The sequence below is a fragment of the Bufo gargarizans genome, chromosome 8, assembly GCF_014858855.1.
Source record: "Bufo gargarizans isolate SCDJY-AF-19 chromosome 8, ASM1485885v1, whole genome shotgun sequence".
In the NCBI taxonomy this organism is placed as follows: domain Eukaryota; kingdom Metazoa; phylum Chordata; class Amphibia; order Anura; family Bufonidae; genus Bufo; species Bufo gargarizans.
Genome location: NC_058087.1, coordinates 198,763,682 through 198,791,367, shown reverse-complemented (window position 1 = coordinate 198,791,367; position 27,686 = coordinate 198,763,682). Strand labels below are relative to the sequence as shown.

General features: G+C 50.4%; 1 protein-coding gene across 2 annotated transcripts; it reads left to right on the top strand.

The window, feature by feature from the left end:
- Window positions 1-1,902: 1,902 nt before the first annotated feature.
- LOC122945841 (uncharacterized oxidoreductase TM_0325-like) lies at window positions 1,903-27,334 on the top strand. Of its 2 annotated transcripts, XM_044305087.1 has the most exons (8): window positions 1,903-1,941; window positions 7,115-7,285; window positions 8,462-8,640; window positions 8,733-8,826; window positions 9,954-10,023; window positions 10,353-10,389; window positions 21,513-21,576; window positions 27,149-27,334. In XM_044305087.1, exons 1-8 carry the CDS (start codon window positions 1,915-1,917, stop codon window positions 27,305-27,307), a joined length of 801 nt encoding a protein of 266 aa, XP_044161022.1. In that variant the 5' UTR covers window positions 1,903-1,914; the 3' UTR covers window positions 27,308-27,334. The 2 variants fall into 2 exon arrangements, with proteins under 2 accessions (XP_044161022.1, XP_044161023.1); XM_044305088.1 differs by lacking the exons at window positions 9,954-10,023; window positions 10,353-10,389.
- Window positions 27,335-27,686: the final 352 nt, after the last annotated feature.

Genomic DNA, 27,686 nt, shown 5'->3' with positions numbered 1-27,686 from the left:
GCTTTGCAATTTTAAGAGTGCTGCATCCCTCTGCAAGATATCTCACTATTTCTGACTTTTCTGAGCCTGTCAAGTCCTTCTTTTGACCCATTTTGCCAAAGGAAAGGAAGTTGCCTAATAATTATGCACACCTGATATAGGGTGTTGATGTCATTAGACCACACCCCTTCTCATTACAGAGATGCACATCACCTAATATGCTTAATTGGTAGTAGGCTTTCGAGCCTATACAGCTTGGAGTAAGACAACATGCAGAAAGAGGATGATGTGGTCAAAATACTCATTTGCCTAATAATTCTGCACGTAGTGTAGTAAAACAAAAAAAAAAAAACTGTTCAAGTTTGGTATCGCCGCATTCGTATTGAGCTGCAAGATCGTCGGGTCATTTTTTGTGCATAGTGAATGCTGTGATGTCAAAACCCCAAAAACCTTGGTGGAATTCAGTTTTTTGTTTCAATTTTGCCACGCAAACTTTTTTTTTCCTTTTTTCTAATACAAGATATGGTAAATTAAATGGTGGCATTAAAAAATGCATCTTGTCCTGCAAAAAATACGTCTCATATAGCTATGTGAACGGAAAAATAAAAAAGTGATGGCTTTTGGAACATGAGGAGGAAAAATCTAAAATGTATGAGGGGCTGCGGAGTCATCAAGGACACATCAGAGGTGTGTGAGGGGCTGTGGAGACATGAAGGACACATCTGGGGTATATGAGGGGCTGTGGAGTCATGGAGAACACATATGAGGTGTATGAGGGGCTGTGGAGTCATGGAGAACACATATGAGGTGTATGAGGGTCTGTGGAGACATGAAGGACACATCTGAGGTGTATGAGGGGCTGTGGAGTCATGGAGAACACATCTGGGGTTTATGAGGGGCTGTGGAGTCATGGAGAACACATCCAGGGTGTATGAAAGGCTGGGGAGACATGAAGGACACGTCTGAGGTGTCTGGGGGGCTGGGGAGACATGGAGGACAAGTCCAGGGTGTATGATTAGCTGTGGAGTCATCGAGGACACATCCGGGGTGTGTGAGGGGCTGTGGAGACATGGAAGACTCATCTGAGGTGTATGAGGGTCTGTGGAGACATGAAGGACACATCTGGGGTATATGAGGGGCTGTGGAGTCATGGAGGACACATCTGAGGTGTATGAGGGGCTGTGGAGTCACGGAGGACACATAAACACATACTGGGTGTTGTAGTTATAACTATGTCACACAGCACAGTGGCCAAAATTTACGATGAAGGGAACTAATATTCCCCAAAATTTGTCAAGTTTTCCCTTACATATTGTGATGTCAGCGAGAGGAGTCCAGCGCCTGTTCTTGGAACACGGTGGGACTGACATCTGATGTGCAAACCCAGCGCAAGAGGGTGGATAGCAAGTGTATTGTCTCGTAAATCCCCCTTGAATGGTGGGATTTTATTCTCTATTTGTCTGGTGACCCTGGCCTTGTGCTGGCGAGCGCCTCTATATAGTCCTTCTCTATTGGTCTTCTCTTATGGTCATCTGGCCTTCTGCCGAGGCTGCTCTTCATGCCCCAGTTGGGTCCATGTTTGTATTTTAGTTTCCACACTAAGGCCTTATGCTCACGACCGTTAAATGATGGCATTAAAAAATGCATCTTGTCCCGCAAAAAATACGCCCTCACATAGCTATGTGAACGGAAAAATAAAAAAGTGATGGCTTTTGGAGCATGAGGAGGAAAATTCTAAAATGTAAAAATGAAAATAGGCCTGGTCTTGAAGGGGTTAAGGTGAAAATGGCAACATCCTTAAGGGGTTAATCACACAGTACACGACCTCTTATCAACCTTTAGTTGGCAAATGAAAGAGGCATGTCCAGAGATCACTAAATAAAGTCAATAAAGTTATATAAAGAAAAAAATCACAGAGGACGACTCAGCAGAAGAATGGCAGCTGCAAGAGGGACGGAGCAAGTGAGTGAAGAGTGTGGGGGAGAGACATGGAGGACACGTCCAGGGTGTATGAGGAGCTGTGGAGTCATGGAGGACACGTTCAGGGTGTATGAAAGGCTGGGGAGACATGGAGGGCACGTCTGAGGTGTGTGGGGGACTGGGGAGACATGGAGAACAAGTCCAGGGTGTCTGATTAGCTGTGGAGTCATGGATGACACATACGGGGTGTGTGGGGGGCTGTGGAAACATGGAGGACTCATCTGAGGTGTATGAGGGGCTGTGGAGACATGGAGGACTCATCTGAGATGTGTGAGGGGCTGTGGAGACATGGAGATCACATCTCAGGTGTGTGAGGGGCTGTGGAGACATGGAGGACTCATCTGAGGTGTGTGAGGGGCTGTGGAGACATGGAGGACTCATCTGAGGTGTGTCAGGGGCTGTGGAGACATGGAGGACTCATCTGAGATGTGTTAGGGTCTGTGGAGACATGGAGATCACATCTTAGGTGTGTGAGGGGCTGTGGAGACATAGAGGACTCATCTGAGGTGTATGATTAGCTGTGGAGTCATGGAGGACACATCCGGGGTGTGTGAGGGGCTGTGGAGACATGGAGGACACGTCCAGGGTGTATGAAAGGCTGGGGAGACATGGAGGACACGTCTGAGGTGTGTTGGGGGCTGGGGAGACATGGAGGACACGTCCAGGGTGTATGAAAGGCTGGGGAGACATGGAGGACACGTCTGAGGTGTGTGGGGGACTGGGGAGACATGGAGAACAAGTCCAGGGTGTCTGATTAGCTGTGGAGTCATGGATGACACATACGGGGTGTGTGGGGGGCTGTGGAAACATGGAGGACTCATCTGAGGTGTATGAGGGGCTGTGGAGACATGGAGGACTCATCTGAGATGTGTGAGGGGCTGTGGAGACATGAAGATCACATCTCAGGTGTGTGAGGGGCTGTGGAGACATGGAGGACTCATCTGAGGTGTGTGAGGGGCTGTGGAGACATGGAGGACTCATCTGAGGTGTGTCAGGGGCTGTGGAGACATGGAGGACTCATCTGAGATGTGTTAGGGTCTGTGGAGACATGGAGATCACATCTTAGGTGTGTGAGGGGCTGTGGAGACATAGAGGACTCATCTGAGGTGTATGATTAGCTGTGGAGTCATGGAGGACACATCCGGGGTGTGTGAGGGGCTGTGGAGACATGGAGGACACGTCCAGGGTGTATGAAAGGCTGGGTAAACATGGAGGACACGTCTGAGGTGTGTTGGGGGCTGGGGAGACATGGAGGACAAGTCCAGGGTGTATGATTAGCTGTGGAGTCATCGAGGACACATCCAGGGCGTGTGAGGGGCTGTGGAGACATGGAAGACTCATCTTAGGTGTATGAGGAGCTGTGGAGACATGAAGGACACATCTGGGGTATATGGGGTATATGAGGGGCTGTGGAGTCATGGAGAACACATATGAGGTGTATGAGGGTCTGTGGAGACATGAAGGACACATCTGGGGTATATGAGGGTCTGTGGAGTCATGGATGACACATCTGGGGTATATGAGGGGCTGTGGAGTCATGAAGAACATACAGTACAGATCAAAAGTTTGGACACACCTCCTCATTCAAAGAGTTTTCTTTCTTTTCATGACTATAAAAATTGTAGATTCACACTGAAGGCATCAAAACTATGAATTAACACATGTGGAATTATATACATAACAAAAAAGTGTGAAACAACTGAAAATATGTCATATTCTAGGTTCTTCAAAGTAGCCACCTTTTGCTTTGATTACTGCTTTGCACACTCTTGGCATTCTCTTGATGAGCTTCAAGAGGTAGTCACCTGAAATGGTCTTCCAACAGTCTTGATGGAGTTCCCAGAGATGCTTAGCACTTGTTGGCCCTTTTGCCTTCACTCTGCAGTCCAGCTCACCCCAAACCATCTCGATTGGGTTCAGGTCCGGTGACTGTGGAGGCCAGGTCATCTGGCGCAGCACCCCATCACTCCCCTTCATGGTCAGATAGCCCTTACACAGCCTGGAGGTGTGTTTGGGGTCATTGTCCTGTTGAAAAAAAAATGATAGTCCAACTAAACGCAAACCGGATGGAATAGCATGCCGCTGCAAGATGCTGTGGTAGCCATGCTGGTTCAGTATGCCTTCAATTTAGAATAAATCCCCAACAGTGTCACCAGCAAAGCACCCCCACACCATCACACCTCCTCCTCCATGCTTCACGGTGGGAACCAGGCATGTAGAGTCCATCCGTTCACCTTTTCTGCGTCGCACAAAGACATGGTGGTTGGAACCAAAGATCGCAAATTTGGACTCATCAGACCAAAGCACAGATTTCCACCGGTCTAATGTCCATTCCTTGTGTTCTTTAGCCCAAAGCAGTCTCTTCTGCTTGTTGCCTGTCCTTAGCAGTGGTTTCCTATCTTCTACCATGAAGGCCTGATTCACACAGTCTCCTCTTAACAGTTGTTCTAGAGATGTGTCTGCTGCTAGAGCTCTGGGTGGCATTGACCTGGTCTCTAATCTGAGCTGCTGTTAACCTGCGATTTCTGAGGCTGGTGACTCGGATGAACTTATCCTCCGCAGCAGAGGTGACTCTTGGTCTTCCTTTCCTGGGGCGGTCCGCATGTGAGCCAGTTTCTTTGTAGCGCTTGATGGTTTTTGGGACTGCACTTGGGGACACTTTCAAAGTTTTCCCAATTTTTCGGACTGACTGACCTTCATTTCTTAAAGTAATGACGGCCACTCGTTTTTCTTTACTTGGCTGCTTTTTTCTTGCCATAATACAAATTCTAACAGTCTATTCAGTAGGACTATCAGCTGTGTATCCACCTGACTTCTCCACAACGCAACTGATGGTCCCAACCCCATTTATAAGGCAAGAAATCCCACTTATTAAACCTGGCAGAGCACACCTGTGAAGTGAAGACCATTTCAGGTGACTACCTCTGGAAGCTCATTAAGAGAATGCCAAGAGTGTGCAAAGCAGTAATCACAGCAAAAGGTGGCTACTTTGAAGAACCTAGAAGTATGACAACGGAGCGAGGCGCAGACGTAGCGCAGTGGAAATTGACTGGAAGGAGGAAGTGTCCAGGCAGGTTAGGGTTAATGTGGTTAAGAAAGGGTGGAGTGTTTCTGGGGAGGGTCTGTGGGGGTGGCAGGGAGTTTGCGCGCCGTATATAAGCTAGGGTTAGGGGCGGGAACGGCACCAGTGTCCGTTGCGCCTAGGCGAGTTGCCCACCCACCCGCCCTGTTTTAGGTTGTTTCGGGGGACTTTTTTCATGTCATAGCAGGGGGCAGGTTAACGGGGGGTCCTGGAAGGCAATTCTACGTTTTATTAGGTGCATGACACGTTGGAGCGTGCATCTTATGTGGTTTGGTAAGCTGAAAGCTGGGGGGCTCCTGTTGGGCTAAAAGGCCTACAGGGGTAGAGGAAGATATGGATTCTGGAGGATTCGGTGCCCTTGGGTCGGAGAGTGCGGCCGAGGGTAAAAGGATAAGATGTGAGGAGTGAAGATAGCAGCTTGCTTGGGTTGCCTTCTAGGATCCTTCCGCAAAGGGATTGTTGGGACATTGTACTGTGGATGTTTGCATATATGTATATCTCATGTCTGCATTATAATAATGTTGGATAAAATATTGTTATTTAATAAACGGCTGCTATGGCCTTTCCACCAAGAATTCAGGTTTTGTGTGCTTACTGGGGGTAGGGGGGAGTGGTTGGTGGGAAGGGCCTGGAATGATCTTACCTCCTTAAGTCATATGACATATTTTCAGTTGTTTCACACTTTTTTGTTATGTATATAATTCCACATGTGATAATTCATAGTTTTGATGCCTTCAGTGTGAATCTACAATTGTCATAGTCATGAAAATAAAGAAAACTCTTTGAATGAGAAGGTGTGTCCAAACTTTTGGTCTGTACTGTACATGTGAAGTCACGTGTGTCTATGGTTGATGTCTATTATACATGTGACGTCACGTGTGTCTATGCTGGATGTCTATTGTACATGTGACGTCACGTGTGTCTATGCTGGATGTCTATTGTACATGTGACGTCACGTGTGTCTATGCTGGATGTCTATTATACATGTGACATCACGTGTGTCTATGCTGGATGTCTATTGTACATGTGACGTCACGTGTGTCTATGCTGGATGTCTATTATACATGTGACGTCACGTGTGTCTATGCTGGATGTCTATTGTACATGTGACGTCACGTGTGTCTATGCTGGATGTCTATTGTACATGTGACGTCACGTGTGTCTATGCTGGATGTCTATTATACATGTGACGTCACGTGTGTCTATGCTGGATGTCTATTGTACATGTGAAGTCACGTGTGTCTATGGTTGATGTCTATTATACATGTGACGTCACGTGTGTCTATGCTGGATGTCTATTGTACATGTGACGTCACGTGTGTCTATGCTGGATGTCTATTGTACATGTGACGTCACGTGTGTCTATGCTGGATGTCTATTATACATGTGACGTCACGTGTGTCTATGCTGGATGTCTATTGTACATGTGACGTCACGTGTGTCTATGGTTGATGTCTATTGTACATGTGACGTCACGTGTGTCTATGCTGGATGTCTATTATACATGTGACGTCACGTGTGTCTATGCTGGATGTCTATTGTACATGTGACGTCACGTGTGTCTATGCTGGATGTCTATTGTACATGTGACGTCACGTGTGTCTATGCTGGATGTCTATTATACATGTGACGTCACGTGTGTCTATGCTGGATGTCTATTATACATGTGACGTCACGTGTGTCTATGCTGGATGTCTATTGTACATGTGACGTCACGTGTGTCTATGCTGGATGTCTATTGTACATGTGACGTCACGTGTGTCTATGCTGGATATCTATTGTACATGTGACGTCACGTGTGTCTATGCTGGATGTCTATTGTACATGTGACGTCACGTGTGTCTATGGTGGATGTCTATTGTACATGTGACGTCACGTGTGTCTATGCTGGATGTCTATTATACATGTGACGTCACGTGTGTCTATGCTGGATGTCTATTATACATGTGACGTCACGTGTGTCTATGCTGGATGTCTATTATACATGTGACATCACGTGTGTCTATGGTGGATGTCTATTGTACATGTGACGTTATACTGAGATGTGACGCCATCTTTCCTCTCCCCCTCCAGGTGGTGTCTTTGCGTGGTAAGGTGTGCCTGGTGACGGGGGCCAGCTCTGGGATCGGGGCCGGCACTGCCTTACTTTTTGCCCGTCTAGGGGCCCGGTTGGCTCTTAATGGAAGAAATGAAGAGAAATTGAAGGAGACGGCTCGGGGCTGCGAGGAGTTCTGTGACCAGAAGGTGACGTCAATACTATAACACCCAGAGCATCGGGGCCTTAAAGGGGTGTCCCAGATTGGAAGATAAGATCTGTGCTTTTTTCCATTGCCCCGTGTCCATCATTTTGTTTGATATTCACTGAGATTGGGAAAAGTTGCAGTACCAGACAGAGCCATGGTCAGGAGGGGCGCTGTTTATGTGGAAAAAAGTGTGGCATTCCTGTAATACAGCTGAAGCCATAAGAGATTAAATGGACAGTGCCTGGGTATATTAGTAGTGGCTGTAGCTCACAGATTAGTGGGTTGTTTTCTTTCAACATTTTCAACGTCCCATGATATGAGATTTTTCCCAGATATCTCACAGCTGGGGGCGCTGTTGCATTGCTGTCTGTAGAAAACATTACATGACTTGTATCTGTCATTTTAGCTATTTTCTGCATCTGAAATTCTCAGGTGTATCTGAGCTGGCCGGTGCAGACTAGCTAGTAATGTCTGCCCATGGAGACTATGGATGGTCCCTAACTCTCACTCAGAATGAATCAGGACTTTATAGAGAAGTACTGAGCAGTATAGATGTGAGTAAAGCACTTGGTATAAGATGTAACACTTACTATGGTTGAAATGATGTTTGACCATAGAGTACACATCGAGACAGCATTCTGCTGCCTTACCGTGTCAATGACTCAGAATCACTGTCCCTCAGAAGCTTCATATAGGACATTACAGAGAAGTACTCAGCAGTATAGATGTGAGTAAAGCACTTGGGATGATATGTAACATTTATTAATGCTGTAATGATGTATATCCCTACAGTACACACTGAGACATCATTATGCTGCCTTACTCTGTCAATCACTCAGAAGCTTCATATAGGACATTCTAAAGAAGTACTTAGCAGTTTAGATTTGAGTACAGGATTTGGGGGAAGATATAACACTATTAGCTGTAATTATATCTGCCCTTATAGAGAAGGGAGATTCTGCTGCTAACTCTCTCAGATCAGTAGTTCTGAGCAGTATAGATGTGAGTAAAGCACTTAGGATCAGCTATAACACTAGGAATGGGGGAGGGGAAGAGCTGATAACTGTAGCATAAGGCATTTTTCTATGAACAGATACATTGCCATGTTTCTTATAGTTGCCTGTACTATTGATTTATGAGATGTTGTGTGATCCTTTAACCCCTTCCTTGTCCGCAGCCGCTGCTGGTTCTGGGAGACCTGGCGGATGAGGCGGTGGTGCGGGGGATGGTGGAACAGACTGTGGCGCACTTCGGACAGCTGGACGTGCTGGTGAACAATGCAGCGATAATGGTCATGGGGAGTATAGAGGACACAACGCTGCAGGACTACGACCGCATGATGAACGTGAACGTCCGGTGAGAACTGATGGTTACACGCTACATCCTAGGCTGCACTACTTCAGCAGGAAGTGGGCGTAACAGAAAAATATTTCCCTTCTTCCCCTCAGGTCCGTGTTGTACCTCACCCAGCTGGCCGTGCCGCATCTCATCAAGACCAAAGGAAACATCGTGAACGTTTCCAGCGTTGCTGGGCTGAGATCGGTGAGTGGGCGGATGGCTGTTTACGGCTCTGCCCATCAGGTGGCTCATTACAGGCTCTGCCCATCAGGTGGTATACTATAGGCTCTGCCCTCTAAAGGTGGCACACTATAGGCTCCGCCCCATAAGGTGGTTTGTTACAGGCTCCGCCCTATGGGGCAGCTCATTACAAGTTCCGTCCTATCAGGCGGCTCATTACAGGCTCCGCCCTATAAGGCGGCTTATTTCAGGCTCCACCTCATCAGGCAGCTCATTACAAACTCCACCTCATCAGGCCTGTGTGTACAGCTCTGGATGTGACTCGAGTATAAGGTGATGTTCACATGACAGATTTTAAAACTTTTAGTGCTTCTCTTTTCACTTTTTGAGGCATCTTTTTTGGGTGTTCAATACAAAACTGCATTTTCAGCTGAAGGTTTCTGTCCCCGGTCGGCACTAAAAACGCTGCGACGTCCATGGAGCTGTTACTTATGCTTCCCATTCATTTCAATAGGAGAGTCAGCAGAAGCCGCCCTAAGATACAGCGCGCTACTTCTCTCCACGTGGAAGAAAAAATGCTGCCTCCCACTGACATAAATACGAGGCGATTCTGGGGCTGATTTTGAGGTAGGAATGCTCCAAAATCAAAGCCAAAAAACTGTGTGCGAACCGGCTCTGATGCAGCTCTGGGTGTGCCAGAAGTATAAAACATAATATAGCAGCAGAATTGTGAATGCAGCTCTGGGTGTGACAGAAGTATAAGACATAATATAGTAGCAGAATTGTGAATGCAGCTCTGGGTGTGACAGAAGTATAAGACATAATATAGTAGCAGAATTGTGAATGCAGCTCTGGGTGTGACAGAAGTATAAGACATAGTATAGTAGCAGAATTGTGAATGCAGCTCTGGGTGTGACAGAAGTATAAAACATAATATAGCAGCAGAATTGTGAATGCAGCTCTGGGTGTGACAGAAGTATAAGACATAATATAGTAGCAGAATTATAAATGCAGCTCTGGACGTGACTCCAGGCACTATTGGGCAGTGCACTTCCCTTGTTACATTGTTATGTATTTCTCTTCCGGTCATGGCCCCGCCCTGTTCCTGTCCCCGCCCTCCACTTATTATACATGATATTATTGTCTTTCAGTTCCCCGAGGTCCTGGCCTATTGTATGTCCAAGTCTGCAGTTGACCAGTTGACCAGATGTGCAGCTCTGGGTGAGTAACCCCCTGAGATACATGGCTGATCCCAGCGGGCACTAGCGCTCGCACCCATAACCACTGGGCTTGATCGGCGCCAATCGTGGAGCTGATTCCCTGACTGTCCCTCCAGTAACACTCAGGTGCTCGCAGTGGGCCCCGGGCAGGAATCCGTTTGGATAGCCTCTTGTGTGTCCAACCATCAGTCTTCACCGCATGACGGTACATTGGTCACAATGGTGCAACTGCCAAGCCACGCCCCCTTTGTCTCACATTTGTTGCGCATATACATGGGCAGTATTGTGCGGTATTTTATTTGCTGACTCTCTTCTTCTTTTGCTGCTCAGATCTGGCGAGTAAACAAGTTCGAGTGAACGCCGTCTGGTGAGTGGAAACGTACTGCATGTGATGTACTGAGTGCACATCTTATACTCCATTCACAGCCAAAGCTGAGCCACAGTCCTGCTGTTACATCACACGTCTTATACTCCAGTCACAGCCAAAGCTGAGCCACAGTCCTGCTGTTACATCACACGTCTTATACTCCAGTCACAGCCAAAGCTCAGCTACAGTCCTGGTGGTACATCACACATCTTATACTCCAGTCACAGCCAAAGCTCAGCTACAGTCCTACTGTTACATGTCTTATACTCCAGTCACAGCCAAAGCTCCGCTACAGTCCTACTGTTACATCACACGTCTTATACTCCAGTCACAGCCAAAGCTGAGCCATAGTCCTGGTGTTACAACACACGTCTTATACTCGAGTCACAGCCAAAGCTCAACTACAGTCCTGCTGTTACATCACACGTCTTATACTCCAGTCACAGCCAAAGCTCAGCTACAGTCCTGGGGTTACATCACACGTCTTATACTCCAGTCACAGCCAAAGCTCAGCTACAGTCCTGGGGTTACATCACACGTCTTATACTCGAGTCACAGCCAAACTGAGCCACAGTCCTGCTGTTACATCACATGTCTTATACTCCAGTCACAGCCAAAGCTGAGCCATAGTCCTGGTGTTACATCACACGTCTTATACTCGAGTCACAGCCAAAGCTCAGCTATAGTCCTGCTGTTACATCACACGTCTTATACTCCAGTCACAGCCAAAGCTGAACCACAGTCCTGCTGTTACATCACACGTCTTATACTCCAGTCACAGCCAAAGCTCAGCTACAGTCCTACTGTTACATGTCTTATACTCCAGTCACAGCCAAAGCTGAGCCACAGTCCTGGTGTTACATCACACGTCTTATACTAGAGTATTTCTCTATTTCAGAGTAAAAAAGAATTAACCCCCGCCCATTGCTATAAGCCCCTCTTACATATAATAGTCCACGCCCAACAAACACCATACAGATGAAATGATACTGTTGAGGATGAAGGTGGGAGCCTCATCCTCCATAGACTGGGGGTCATTTATTAGACGCCTGCGCTGGCGGTGGATCCGATGTAAGACCGCTTCTGCGCAATATTCAGGGGGTAAGTCCAGGTGCGAGGAGCCCGGGGTTCTGTCAGAAAACCTAAACTCATCAGATTCCCTTACCCCACGTGACGTCCGGGGGTGTGCGCCTCCGCGCAAGCGCAGTACCAGGGCATGGGTAAGTTAAAATTACAGTGAGCATTGACTCATGACTCATGGACGTGCGCACAGAGACCGCGTGTGCGCTCTCAGGGGTAAGGAGATCTGACTGTTTATGTTGTCTTATCCTCAAGCCAGCAACGAATCTGAAGCGCGCTGTGTAGTGAGGGCAAGGAGATTTAACAAGACAAAAGACCTCCTTACCCCTGAGAGCGCACGCGCGGTCTCCGTTCGCACGTCCATGAGTCAACGCTCACTGTAATTTTAACTTACCCATGCCCTGGTACTGCGCTTGCGCGGAGGCGCACATCCCCGGAAGTCACGTGGGGTAAGGGAATCTGACGAGTTAAAGGGATTCTGTCACCAGGATTAGCGATATTTCTTTGTGCCCATCAGTCTCCGCGCAGGGTTTACAATGACCCCACTGTTACTGCGCCGTGTCTGTTACATTCTTATAAAAACCGATCTTATTGATATGTAAATCACCTCTGTCAGGAGCCCAAGGGGTTGTCCCATGATGTGTTGGCGCCCAGCCGCGCCCATCGATCCGGAGCCCAGCACCACCTACCACTTAATTTACTCACTTCACTATCCTGACGTCAGTTCTTCTCAGGGCCGTAATCTCGCGCAGGTGCAGTGGACACTGTAGTCTGCGCCCGTGCGGACTACTGGCACCAGCTTCGACGAATCAACTGCGCATGCGCCGGCTCCCTCTGCATGAGATTACGGCACTGAGAAGAAATGACATCAGGGATAGTGGAGTGATTAAATTAAGTGGTAGGCAGTGCTAGCCTCCGGATCTATGGGCGTGACTGGCCTCCGGATCTATGGGCGTGACTGGCCTCCGGATCGATGGGTGCGGCTGGCCTCCGGATCGATGGGCGCGGCTGGGCTCCGGATCAATGGGCACGGCTGGGCTCCGGATCGATGGGCGCGGCTGGCCTCCGGATCGATGGGCGCGGCTGGGCGCCAACATATCGTGGGACAACCCCTTGGGCTCCTGACAGAGGTGATTTACATATCAATAAGATCGTTTTTTTTGTAACAATCTAACAGACACAGAGCAGTAATAATAGCAATGGAGCGAGGCGCAGACATAGTGGAGTGCGTATTGACTGGGGGGGAAGACCGCAGGCTAGGAAGGGGTTAATGTTAAGAAGTGTGGCGAGGGGTTGGTTAGGGTAAGGAGGGGGAGGAGTAGCAGGTTCGCGGGCAGTATATAGGGTTGGTGGGAGGGGTCTGGGGCAGTTGCCAGTGTAAGACAGAGCGTTTAGGGTCCAAGATGTCGTCTCTGGATGAGCTGTTGGAAGCGGTCAGGGCTGCGGTCCAGGTACACGGTGCAGAGCGTTTGCAGCAGACTATTCAGTCGGCTCTGAACCCCCCCCTCCCCCCCCCTCTACGGCTGCTGTAGCTGCGCGTTCCAACAGGGCCAGGAGGTCAGTCCCCCCAGAACGCCTGAGTCCGGAGTCTACCCCCCGGGTCCGCCGTCACCTCGGGAGCCCCCCCAGGGACCCTCCGCTGCGGTCTGCAGTGTCCGTTCCCAATTCGGCACTCAGCTGGAGGACTTCGTCAGTGCGAGGCAGGCTGGCGGGAGAGGGACGGGCTAGACCTGGCCCCGTCTCTCATGCTGCAAGAGGGAGAGATCGCGTGCGGGCGGGTGACTCCCCGCGGGAGGTTCGGCGCGGTGAGCAAACCCTGGGGACATAACCTTCGGTGCAGAGTGGCATTGTGGTCAGCCTGTCCGGCGGCCTGGGCCTTCTTGCTGGCGGAGAGGAAAGGTCTTCTGCGCCGCGGCCGGCGTCTTCCGGTCAGCGGCCTCAACGCTCTAGGACCGGTGAGCATGGGGGAGATGCAAGGGATGAGAGAGCGTCGCGGCCCCTAGCGGTGGGTCGGTGACTTAGCAGCATTGCTAGGACTGAGGCTGTGGCTCCGCCCCCTGACATGCGGCACTATGACGCGGCTTACAGCATCACCGCTGTGGAGCCGGAACTGCTGATAGAGGATAGACGGAGCAGTTTGCGGCCATGTGATGAGGCCATCACTACAGGGGAGATATCGGATGTCTGTCACCTGCGTCAGCACGCTGAGGGGGAGCTGTCTCTATTGGAAGAAGGAGAGGTCGAGCCAGGAGAAGACACAGTGGCAGGCGCAATGGACGTCCCTTTGGGGGAAGACGCCGTGCCATGCAGGATGGACACGCCATTGGTGACACCTGGGAGGAGATCTGCGGCTGCCGGAGAATCCATCCGGGGACGGCCAGGTGAGGGAATGACGTGTCAGATTCCTGTTGGGGGGGGGGTTCAGTACTGCATAATGGAGGGGGCTCTGAAACTTTGGAGCGGGATGTATTGTTGGGTATACTGTCCTTGTTGTCACGGTTGGGTAATGGATCCGCTGCATCCCCGGTGTCTGTCTGGGCTCCGGCACAAGCGTTGGCGCTGGAACAAGGGCCGGCGCAGGGTTTAATAGGGGCTGGTGAGGACGGCCTTGCGGTTGGTACACAGGCTTCAGGATCGGGTGTGGTTGTGGGAGTTAGGGGTCACATGGGTAATGGCGTTAGGTTGGCGGATGCAGCAAAAGGGGAGATTTACGTGTGTTTTGAGGGGCTGCTGGGACGTTTTGAGGGGGAAAGCTGGACGTGAGTAAGAAGGAGGAGGAGGAAATGAGGCGGTATAGATTGATTCCGCGTACTTTTCAAAATTGGCTTCAAGCCTTTGCGATTTTGGCTAGCGTAGTTTGGCAAAAATCACCCGAACACTGCTCTGCTCTCTTTTGCTATATGGATGCTATTAGGGAGGCTCATAGGACATATGGGGGTGTGGCATGGCTTAGGTACGACGAGCAGTTCCAGCAGCGGAAGGCGGTCAGGCCTAGCATACGTTGGGACCACAAGGCACCTAGGGGGGGCTCTCAGCCCGTTCGTGGATCGGCCGGGGGTACCTCGGCCTCGGAATCTCATGGGGGGAATAGGAGGGGTTGTTGTTGGCAGTATAACGAAGGGCATTGCAGGTTCTTGTCTGATTGCAGATACAAGCATGAGCGCTCCGGTTGCGGCGGCTCCCATAGTTTGTCTCGGTGTTTCAAGCGAGGGAAGGGTAAGGGATCCGAGGTTGTGCAGAAGAGGGGTGACACTGGTGAGGGTGCAAGAGATGGAGCCCCATTTAAGGCAATATCCAAATAGGGAGGTACCTCAGTTGTTGTTGGCTGGGTTTACAAGGGGTTTCGTTATTCCGTGTTGTTTAGTCGGGGCGAGAAGGGCACCCCGAAATTTGTCCTCAGCGTTGTGCCATCCGGCTGTGGTGAAGGATAAGATTGAGGGGGAGGTTGCTGCTGGCAGGGTTGTAGGTCCCTTTACGGAGTGTCCTTTGCCGGGTTTGTGGGTTTCTCCTTTGGGTTTTGTGCCTAAGAAGGAGCCCAATAAGTTCAGGCTCATTCATCATTTGTCTTATCCGCTGGGTGGGTCGGTGAATGATGGTATAGCAGATGAGTTGTGCTCCGTTTCGTACACGTCTTTCGATGAGACGGTGCGGTGGGTCCGGCGTTTTGGGCAAGGCGCCCTGCTTGCTAAAACGGATATTGAGGCTGCGTTTCGGTTGTTGCCCATTCACCCCGATAGTTTGCACTTACTTGGTTTCCAGTGGGACGGTTGTTTCTACGTTGATTGTTGTTTTCCGATGGGTTGTGCGATTTCATGCTCATTGTTTGAATTGTTTAGTTCTTTTCTAGAATACGTGGTGAAACAGGAGGCGGGATGGAGTTCGGTTTTACACTACCTGGATGATTTTTTGTTTTTGGGTCTGGCTGGATCCAGGGTGTGTGCCGTTTTGTTACATACGATGGAAAGAGTGGCGGCGTGCTTCGGTATTCCGTTAGCGGCTGATAAGACGGAGGGTCCGTCCACGGTCATAAAGTTTTTAGGGATCGAGATTGACAGTGTGGCCATGGAATGTCGTTTTCCTGACGATAAGGTGTCCGATCTGTTGCTTGAGGTTGTGTTCCTACGAAAGGCAAAAAAGGTCCAGCTGAAGCGGGTTCAATCGGTTTTGGGCAAATTGAATTTCCCTTGTCGCATCTTGCCAATGGGGCGGGTTTTTTGTCGTCGTTAGGCGCTGACGACAGCAGGGATTACTGCCCCTTTTCATTACTTGCGATTACCTGCAGCAGTGAAGGATGATTTAGCGTTGTGGGAGACGTTTCTGTCGCAGTATAATGGCCGGTCTATGTGGATGGAGGCGGTGATTAGTAACGTAGATTTGGAATTGTTCTCGGATGCATCTGGTTCGTGTGGATATGGTGTTTTTTGTAGGGGTCAGTGGAGTGCGGGTGCGTGGCCGGTAGAGTGGAGGCAGGCCGGTTTCCTTACCAACTTGGTCTTGTTGGAGCTTTTTCCTATTGTTTTGGCTACTGAGTTATGGGGAGACTGGCTTAGGAATCGGCGGGTGCGTTTCTACTGTGATAATATGGGTGTTGTGCAGGCGATCAATAGCCAGACGGCCAACTCACCGCCGGTGTTGAATTTACTGAGGCATCTTGTATTGCGGGGTTTGCGGTTGAATGCATATTTTGTTGCGGTACATGTTCCTGGAGTAGATAACTCACTTGCCAATTCCCTTTCTCGTTTTCAGTGGGATCGTTTCTGCGGCTTGGCGCCGGGTGCCGAGGTCCAGGGGTTGCCCTGTCCCCAGTGGCTCTGGAGCATGGCCTTGGGGTTTCAGCAGACTTGATCAGGCGGTCGCTTAGTAGAAGTACGTGGTCAGCTTACTCCTCAGTGTGGTCTTTGTGGGAGGAGTTGATTGAGCAGGTAGGTGGTTGCAGTTTGTTGGAGGATTTACAGATGTTATTGTTTTTTGGGGTGGGAACGTCTTATGCTGCGGGTTTGTCGTTTTCGGTCGCATCAAAGAGGGTGGCGGCTGTTGCCTTCTGGTTGCGCTTGCGGGGCCTGGCCGGTGTGTCTAGGTGTTTTATGGTGCGGCAGGCTTTAAAGGGTTACCGTCGTAGTGTGATACGGAAGGACACTCGGAGGCCAGTTTCATTTGCGGTGTTGCAGATGCTGTGGAAAGAGGCGGGGTCGGTTTGTGTGTCAGCATTTGAAGTGTGTCTGTTTAGGGCGGCATTTGCACTAGCTTTTTTCAGAGCCTTTCGTATATCAGAGTTGGTGTCAGTGAGTCGCACTGGCGGTGGGGGTTTGTTGTGGGAAGACGTTGGGCTGGTTGGCGGTGTTTTGAGATGTGTAATACTTAAGTCTAAGACTGATCAGGAGGGTAAGGGTGTTGTTTTGTGGCTTAGGCCGCTGGTGGGGTCAGTGCTTTGTCCTGTGCGCTGTGCGGAGGAATTTTTGGAGTTGCAGCCCGGTGGCCCGGGTGCGTTGCTGGTTCACCAGGATGGTTCGCGGTTGTCTCGCTTTCAATTTGTAGCTGTTTTCAGAAAATGCTTGTCGGCCGTGGGTTTGCCTGCAAAGCATTTTGCATCTCACTCATTTTTGGATCGGGGCCGCGACCGAGGCTTCCAGGTGAGTCTAGGGGAAGAGGTTATAAAGCGTATCGGGCGCTGGGAGTCGGATTGTTTTCGATCATATATTAGGCCTCATCTGTTATGAATGGTGCAGGGAGGGGTTGCGTTGAATGTTGTGTATTGACTTGGCGTTGGCAGTTAAGGTTTAACTCTGTTTTGTTTCAGGGGTGGCGCCTTGTCTGGCATGGATATTCGCGCACTCATACGTCTATTGGGGGGCCTTGCGAGCTGACGTCCGGCGGAACGGACGTCAATTGGGTTTCCCAACGGAGGAGTTGCTAATCCGGTGGATTGGTTTGAGGGGGCTTCTTTGGGGGTGGGTTTTGTCTGAGATTCATACAAATGTCATGTTAGATCGCCCGCCTGATATTTTAGTGCTTCATGTTGGTGGCAATGATTTGGGGGTGCATCGGTCCCGTGACGTGATTCGGGATATTAAGTTGGATGTGTTGCGTTTATTATCGGATTTTCCGGATCTGCTGGTGGTGTGGTCGGAGGTATTTGCGAGAAGTAGTTGGCGGTTTGCCAGATTGGTAGAACAGATCAACAAAGCTCGGGCAAAATTGAATAAAGAGGTGGGGCGTTTTGTTCGCAGACATCCCGTTCCATCGGGAATTGGAGGCGGCGTCACCTCAATTCTTGAGGGGCGATGGCGTGCATCTTAACGATGTGGGAATTGACATGTGGGCATTAGGTATTCAGGAGGGTTTGGAGACAGCCCTTAAGGTGTGGCAGGACGTCCACAGGTGAGGTGTCACCGGTGGTCTTCTGATTGATATGGGATCCTGGGTTAGCAATACAATGGTTTAAGAGATGCAAGACATGTTGGAGCCTGTATCTCATGTGGTTTGTGAATGCCGAGGATGGGGCTCCTGTTTGGGCTAAAGGGCCTACAGGAGGAGATACTTGTATACTTCAAGAAATTGGTGCACTTGGGTCTGTGAGTGCGGCCAAGGGTAAGTTTGAAGTATAAGGTGAGACGGTTAAGGAAGATACCGCTTGTTTGGGTTGCCCTCCAGGATCCTTGGAGCAACACTGGAAAATGCCGCGCTCTTCCACAGGAAGCCAGGAGCCCGGACCTCGCCCTGAACCTTGGGCGCACAACGGATCCCAAAAGAAAGAAAGATGGTCCAGCTTCACTGAAAAATACTTGAGGCTTTATTCAATCCCGTGCAGATAAAAACCAACATACAGCAATGCAGAAAATCGACCGGTTTCGGATCACTGTAGATGCGGATCCTTAGTCATGATGTGCATCAGTAGGAAGTGAGGTCGAGACTAAATAGTGAACCACCAAACACAGGTGATCACAATCAGGTACAGGACACACCTCCTGACGACATCCTTCACAGATAAAGTGCATAGTAATTACAACATGCCAAAAAACATAGAAAAGTAAGATAAAATGTACAAATTGCAATGATAAAAAAGAAGAAGAGTAAACATATTAGTAATGTAGAATAGTATCATGACGCCTATTCAGTCCTGATGGTATCCGTGAGCCTAATTTGAAAATCCAAAAGCACTCACGATTGAGCAACTTTTTCTTGTAATCACCGCCTCTGTTTGGTCTGTTAACCCTTTCCACTCCTTGTACTGACATGCTGTCTGTATTACCATCATGAACCGCAGCAAAATGCAGACTAGCGGCAGAAACATTTTTTATTTTAGCATGAGGTACATCAGAGATGTGACGGCAAATTCGAATTTTCAAACAGTTGGATGTGCACCCGACGTACTGTAAATTACACAGAGAGCATGTTATGCAGTATACCACATATGTGGTGTTGCAATTGATGTATTGCTGAATAGTATGAGTGGTGTGGTTACTTGTAGACACAATATGCGAGCCCATCCTCATGTATGAGCAACATGTACATCTTTTATGCCCACATTTAAAATGACCTATGTTTCTCAGCCAAGTAGGCTGGGAGCCAGGTTTATCCTGGTATAGAGAGGGGCTCACCATATTTGCTAAAGTAACAGCACGTCGGGCAACACATCGAACACCGCTTTTCACAACGTCACCCCACGCTTGGTCATATTTGAGAAGATGAAGATGTCTTTTGACAATATTACATATTTGTGAATATTCACAACTATAACTCGTGGAGAAAGTAACTTGCTTCTCTTTATGACCAAGCCTGGGCGTTTTGTTGGGAAAGATTAAATTATCCCGAGACATGGTAGAAACCATATTTTTTGATCGGTTTAAAAGTCTGCTGGGATAATTCCTGGCTAGGAGGCGAGTGGTCACAGTATTCATTTCTTCAATGCAAGTTTCACTGGAGGAACAATTGCGCAAAGCGCGAATGTATTCGCCCCTAGGGATATTATGGACAGTGTGTGCAGGATGACAGGATCCCGCATGTAGGATGGTATTTCCTGCGGTTTCCTTTCTGTGCGTACGACTATGTACACGGCCATCCCCCACGTCCCCCACCAGACACAAATCCAAAAAGGATATTAGGGTCTTATGAGAATTTAAAGAAAAACGTAAATTGCAATTGTTAGCATTAAGGAAGGATCCGAATGATGGTACGGCCGCCACATCGCCCGACCATACAAGGAGCAGGTCATCGATGTACCGACCGTACCACCGGACGGATCCACTCCATGGGTTGGAATCAGAGAAAAGAAAATGATGTTCCCACCATGCCATATAAATGTTTGCAAGCGATGGTGAGAAACGGGCCCCCATAGAGACTCCTCTGCATTGGAGAAAAAATCTCCCATTGAACATAAAATAATTGTGTTGCATAAGAAATAATACAACTTTGCAGAGGAAATCTCTAAAGGGTAATGAGAAATTAGAATAAAGACTCAAAAACCAACCCAAAGAGATAATGGCAAGATCCTGGGGGATAGCCGTGTACAGGGAAGCAACATCAGCCGAAATCCAAGAAAAATCAGAAGACCACTGGAAGGAATGAAAGGCCTGCAAGACTGAGGCAGTATCCCGCAAAAAACCAGGAATACACTGCACTAGTGGTTGCAACATGCTGTCCACCCAGGATGACAAATTTTCCGAAAAAGACCCAATACCCGAAACTATAGGGCGCATGGGGGGAGGGAATCCCTCTTTATGTATCTTGGGGAGGGAATGGAAGATGGGGACCACTGGATAAGAGACAAAAATATAATCAAATTGTTTTTGGTCCAAATAACCACTATCCAGTCCCTCCTCCAAGATACTCCTCAAAAGGGTTTGGAAAGGAGCGGTGGGATCCTGAGTCAACCTGGTATAGGTGGCGAAATCAGAGAGCATAAGCTCATTTTGTGCGGCATACACGGGTCTGTCCAGGATGACCACCGCTCCCCCCTTGTCAGCTTTTCTCACAATTATATCAGACATACTCTTCAGTTCTTTTAACGCTTTGCGTTCACTGGCCATGAGATTATTTTTGTTTTTATTTTTACTGTCATTTGTATCCCTGCTCTGAAGCACCCTATCTAGTTCAACCAGATCACATTCTACATTATCTTGGAATTGATCGAGAGCGGGGGTGCGTGACTGGATGGGATAAAAGTCTCTGTTATAGGTGCGAAAATTATTCGCAAAATCACTGTGCACCTGCCGCTCTGGATCAGTCCCAGAGAGAAAACGCATGGTCTGCATAGAGGCAATGTGTGATAGTTCCTGAAAGGAAAAAGAAGACATCTGATCAACAGAAAAATTGGACTGGATTGTATCAGCCTCTGCAGAACCTGTACCAACATTATCTGTATCAGAAAAGTGTTTTTTAATGGTAAGATTGCGTGCAAAACGGTTGACATCAAGTAAGGTGCGATATACATCAAAGTGCACTGTGGGAGAAAAAGATAAACCCTTGGCAAGTACATTAATTTGCAATTGTGAGAAAACCTTAGCTGATAGGTTTATGACTTGAATGTTACTTAAGTCTTTCTGTGACGTGACGGAGTAATAAAGCCTCAAGTATTTTTCAGTGAAGCTGGACCATCTTTCTTTTGCCCTCCAGGATCCTTGTTACGGTGCAGTGGGTCATAATTCTGAAGGATGTGTGTATAATAAAGTTTGGCCGGCATGGTCATTTTCACCAAAGCAAGATGGTGTCGGTGTGGTTATTGAATGGGAACGTGTTAGGTAAGAGTAGCCGGAGGAAATTCTTCCATCCTATTAAGTCACAGTGGGATCATTGTAAACACTGCATGGAGACTGATGGGAAATATCGCTATATCGCTAATCCTGGTGACAGAATCCCTTTAAGGTTTTCTGACAGAACACCGGCACTTCACATCATACAAGGGAGGAAGGTGTACCCTAGCAGCAGCTGTCATCTGAAGACATGTCCTGCCGGCAGCTTCTGGTTTGTGGCTGTAGAGTGCAGGTCTCTGCCATGTTGTTGGTTGGTCGCTGTGTCCTCACTGTCCTCCATGTTGTGTCTCTCAGTCCAGGGACCATTATGACGGATTTACTTCAGCGAGCTGGCCTGAGCGAGGAGCAGTACACGCAGGTATGCAGTACTCGCCACTTTCACCCGATTTCATTTGTGGTCGTGGCAACCAAGTACGTGTCTGTCCAACCTGAGCTACCCTAGCCCTAAGCGGTCAGAGTTGTGCCGTGACCGTGTCGTGGAGGGACGCCTGAAAGAGGGCAAAAGACATACTGGTAGGCAGAAGTGTTTTATTGCAAAGACGTTACAAAGCTAAAGTTTGAAAGGCTGCCGACATTTCGGTTTCAGGGTGTGGTATGTAGCGGTTGAAACAAGACGAGTGCCAACGCCCCAGTCTCTGTATGACATGTGCAGGCACTCGGTTCTTGGAGGCCGCGGATGCCGCGCCTATGCGGAACGAATGACCCGAAATGGTGGCAGGGTCGCCACCCGTGCTGGCCACTAGTGACCTGACGTGGGATATGAACTGCTGGGTGGTGAGCGGCACCACCCCGAAGGGTAACAGAGGACTGTTCGGCCCGGCCCCGGACAAGGCGGACCGCAACCGACGAAGCACCGTGACGGGACACCATTGATGTGCTGTGGGAAAGTAGGATATCTGGACAGGGGGTCCGCACTGGGAGGTCTTAGACGTCTTGAGGAGCAAAGTGAACCCGTCGGAGTTCTGGACCAGTTGGCTGACCGTGAGGAAATTGTCGCTGCCTGGTGAACAGGTGAACTCCCCAGATCTCAGGAAGCCGTAGAAGGCCAAGTAGATGGCGGATTTAAGTACCAGGCTGGCCAAAACCCCGAAAGGATTACCGTCCAAGGCATCAGACAGTTTGCGGAAAAGAGGGCCGGTGACCGGCTGCCTGCGTACTTGGCTTTGAGGCCCGCACTTGCTCAAACCCTTGAGGGCGGCTTTGACAGTGTGTAAGGTGAACACTGAAGCTAGCTCGGGGTGGCTAAGAGAGAGAAAGTGTTGCACTCCCGCCAGGTATGACCTCACTGTAGCGTGGGAGAGTTTGCGTACAGAGTGGCAATACCCGATGAACGCCAAGATGTACTCTGGAAAACTGGAGTCCTCCTGAGGACATTCTCCTCGAAACTTGCAGAACGTCTTCCACCCGGTGTTGTACGCCCTGGTCGTGTTAGGCGAGAGGGAATGGCGTATTAGAGCGTGGGCCGTCCCAAGGTGGTCGGCTACACTAGCCTTAAGGACTCGAGAGGAGGGATGGTGGCGCCTGTCGCATCTGCCTCTGGCATTATCTGGAAGAAACGGGAGAAGTTAGCCCTCGACAAGGCGTCAGCAGCCCCGTTCTGCGCCCCTGGCACGTGCGCACTAAATATATGAAAGTGGTGCTGCAGGGAGAGCTGCACTAGCCGTCTGAGAAAACACATGACTTGGCTAGATTTCGACAGTCCGCTATTGAGAATGTCCACTACGGCTGTGTTGTCAGTCACGAACAGAACAGACTGACGTGCCCAACACTTGCCCCAAATGTGGGCGGCTACCACAATGGGGTACAGCTCGAACAGCGCCGAGGTCTGGAGAAAGCCTGGGATTTGTCCCACCTCGGCAGGCCATGCGTCTGCCACCCAGTGGGTGCCGAAAATGGCGGCAAACCCTGAGCCCGCAGCTGCATCTGAAAAGACTGTAGGCGACTGACACGACAGCTCGGGTACAAACAAGGAGACCCCGTTCCAGTGGCTCAGGAAATGATCCCACATGTGGAGGTCCGCTAGGGCTAGACTGTCCAAGCACACCGGGCTGTCCTGTTCTGGGGCGGAACTCAAGAGCGCGAGTAGGCGGGATATGAAAGCTCTGCCCTGTGGGATGATGCGCATGGCGAAGTTCAACATGCCCAGAAGAGACTGAAGGTCCGCTTTAGTGACCACGGTCGTGACTGCGAACCTGTGAATGACTCCTCTAATCCTCGTTAACTTGTCCTCCGGCAATCTAGCTAGCATGCGCTGGGAATCTAACTCGATGCCAAGAAAGGTGACGACTGTGGCCGGGCCTTCTACTTTCTTGGGGGACACCGGGACATCTAATTGGGAAAAGCACCTGAGTAACTTGCCCAGCCCTAGGGGGAGTGCCCCTGGCCTCTCAATCAGCAGGAAGTCATCCAGGTAGTGGATGACAAATTCACAGAGGACTACGTGTTCCAGGATCCAGTGGAGTGCCTGAGCCAACTGATCGAAGAGCCAGGGGCTACTCTTGGAACCGAAGGTGAGCTTAGTGGAGAAGTAGTACAAGCCTTTCCACTTGATGCCGTGCCACTGCCAGAGGGCTGGCATGATGGGAAGCAACTTGAAGGCATCCGATATGTCGGCTTTGGACAGCCAGGACCCTGGGCCCGTTTTCATGATGATAGCGATAGCCTGGTCTATTGAGGCATATCTCATGCCCACTTCCTCCGAAGGAATGAGGGAGTTGAGACTGGGGACCTGGGAGCCGTGTGGGGCCGATAAGTCGATGATGAGTCTCTCCTTCCCGCTGAACTTGCCTGTGACTACCCCCACGGGACTGACTCTCCAGCGTTGAAAAGGGGGCACACCAAAGGGACCGATTAAGAACCCCTTGCTCAACTCGGCTTCTATGAGTGCGTCTACCGAGGCGGGATTTCTTTCGGCTGACTGAAGATTTTTGCACTCGTGTGTGGACTCTGGGGTCGTGATCAGTCCCGTGTGGAAACCCTCGTGAAATCCTGTCACCAGGAACTGAACAAACCCAGGGTTGTGGTGGCCTTGCAAGAATTCTTGTAGACGGCTGACATTGACCACACTCATGTAGCTTTTTACGGACTTTAATGAGCAAGCTACTCGGGGGTGGGCCCTGAAACAATTGGTACAGATATGCAACAACCGGCACTGCCCAAAATTACAAGAGGCGTAATTAAAGTTGTTGCATATCTGTGCCCTACCAAGCTGAATGATGGGCCGGCCCAGCTTGTCTACTGAGCTGGGGGGCCTGAAGACCTCAAGAGGACCAGCTGCCGAGCTGGAGGGGTAGGACGCCGTGCTGACGGCGGACTTGTCGCACCACTCAACCGAGTGGAAGATAGATTGACAGGCGGAACAGGAGGGAGCCTTCAGACCTGCAAAGTGTCTGCAGAAAAGCTCAGTGTCCAGGTTGGACCAGTCAGTGACGTGCTGAAACTGGGAGAGAGCCGCTGCCGCCTTAGCTGCAAATGAGCAGTGGTAGTCGTAGAACGCGGTTCCTCCGTACCTATGACCCAACTCTGTGACCCTGAAGAGATAATGGTCTAGTTCCTCCCTCCTGTCCGGCCTGGCAGTGCAAATGACATCCCTGAAAAGACTAAATGCCATAACGAATTCCGGGATGGACAATTTGCGGTTGAGCCGGTGGTCGCGGCTCCTTAATACCACTGACACTTCTCCACAAGCTATAACCCTATTATCAGAGAGGTCCCTAGATGCTATCAGTAGAGACGCAAGATTGACATCCCTACCCTCCAGGATGTCCTTCCTGATGTTGAGCGGGACATAGTGGGAGGGAGTCACGTTAGGGACGGACTGGGCAGAACGAATGTCTGCTATGGCGGAGGTGGAGGCGACCGGAACCTCGAGAGAGGAAACTGGTGCAACTGTGCTGCGAGCCTCGATGGACTCCAACCTCGCCTGCATGGATGTGACGGCCGACGTCAAACTGTTTAGCATGACGTGTATTTGAGTTAGCGATGTTTGCATCGTAGTTGCAGGGGGATCATTGGCGCTGGATGCCAGGGAGTCTCTCCACAGCCGATACAGTTCAGCTTTCCTAGCGGTTGCCGGGAAAGGGACGCCCCGCTTTGTCAACTCCGCCATCAGCCTAGGAATTGTCCAAGCACGTAGGGACGGTGTGCTGCCCCTCTCGGATGCCTGTGCCACGACCTCGTCCACCGACGCGTCTACAATGTCCGAAGCACGTGACATAGCGGCTGTGGAAAGAGTAATGTAACATGACCGACTAGCCTGATGGTCGCCGGCACCCGTGCAGCTGTCTAACCACATACAGAAAAGTGAACAATTGCCGTGAGGTATGCACACTGAACCAGAAGAGCCGTGAAGGAATGGCCAGGAACCGCCACCCGGGAGTCCATGCAAGGAGACCTGACGTACTTACCAACTGAGAATCCCTATGCACTGACTTCACGGAAGTGAAATGAAATGAAAAAATGACCTATACGTTGACAAAAAAAACACATGAGACCCCGGCCTGAGGCCAAGCACTTCCCATCCCCCGACGTGTACCTCACTACCTTGGTAGCCAAGGAAAAATCAATTGAGATCCCACCAACTTCTCTCAGACTAACCACTGTACAGAACCTGGAAAACAACAACGGAACAAATGCAAAAGAACCAGTCAATGCGTGAGGCTCGATGCCAGGACGTGTACGTGAGGGGAGGTATGGTGACTGATGGGAGAAGGTGTGTTTTTTTTTGCGTTGATGATGGAAAAAACCCCTACCTATCTAGGCGGCACGGCGGCCCGTGCCAGACTTTACGTGAGCGGGGAGCGAGCCGTTGCCTGCACCGCCGTGTTCCATGGTAACCGCGTGGGGAACGCGGAGTTCCCTGGTACCATGAACCACGTGGGGATGGATATTGGCAACGGCTGGCAACCCCCGCAAACATGAGACGAGTGCCACGTGGAGAGCTGACGCATGTCCCTGACAGGGTGCTCAGTGCGGGGCCCTCTCTGTCCCTGGGTGGCGCCGTCCGCCGGCTGAGCACTTCTGCCGCGTGGGGAGCAGCGCAGCCCTCAGGCATGAGGTCGGCCCAGGGGGGCCCCTGGCGACGAGGGCCCCATCTTGCCGAGGCTAAGCGTGCCGCGTGGGGGGCCTCACCGGTCCCTGATGGGGCGCCCAGTGCGGGGGTGCCCCCCTTACTCCATGGGGGGCCGCCTCCCGCCGGCTGGGCACCTCCACCGCGTGGGGAAACGGAGTTGCCCCCTGGCATAGGGGGGAGGCCTAATCAGACGTGCCTCCCCCCTTTTGTGTGAGACGTGCCACGTGGGGGGCGCACCACTCCCTGATGGGGTGCCCAGTGCAGGGCGTGCCACGAGGGGCCGCCCCCCGCCGGCTGGGCATCCCCACCGCGTGGGGAGAAAATGCGCCCCCTGGCAATTGTGTGTGTCGGCGCTCCACAGCTGTCTGCGCTGCCCACTAGGTGAGGGAGCGAGGCAGCGCAGGCTGTGTACCGGCCGAGAAGAGGGGGGCGGGAGCGGGCGGGGAATTGGCCCACATGTGACCACTGGCTCCGCCCCCCGCCAGAGAGCGGTGCCGAGCGTGAGCCTGGGCGGCGAAGGAGGGGGGTGCCGTAAGCGTGGCTCCATTCCCCCCCCTCCCCCCGGCGGCTGACAAGGTGCCGCATGTGGAACGCGGCAGGAGGGGTGAACGAGACGCAGCGTATGGCGGCCCCTACGTACCAAAGGGCCGACCACCGCACTGCTGCCTGCACTTACCCAATCCACCAAACGACTGCCAGGTACGAGCGCACGCTTCCAAGGACTCTGCACTACGTACGTTTGTGGGAGGGCGCCGGCCGTTGAAGTAGGTGGCCAAGCCCCTCCCACAAATACAGGCCAATGAATCGGCCTTACACTTGTTTTATGGTTTTCTAATGATTGTCCTTCTCACCTCTACAGTTTCTGGAGCACAGCAAGCAAACCCACACCCTGGGGCGGCACGGCAATGTAGAGGAAGTGGCCCGAGCAATTGCCTTCCTGGCTTCAGATGCTGCGTCTTTTATCACTGGGGTCACCATGCCAGTAGACGGTGGACGCCACGCCATGTGCCCGAGATAACGGTGTAAAATAATAAAGATATGAAAATGAAATGTCCGTGTGTATCAGGGGGAGGAAATGACAGGCCATATGGGGGGAGTGATCCTGTGGGGGGGGAACTAGTACAGAGATGAAAGTGTAGCATGGGTACTATAGTACTGCCTCCTATGTACAAGTATATACCTACTATAATACTGCTCCTATATACAAGACTATAACTACTATAATACTGCCTTCTATGTACAAGACTGTAACTACTATAATACTGCTCCTATGTACAAGACTGTAACTACTATAATACTGCTCCTATGTACAAGAATATAACTACTATAATACTGCTCCTATGTACAAGAATATAACTACTATAATACTGCTCCTATGTACAAGAATATAACTACTA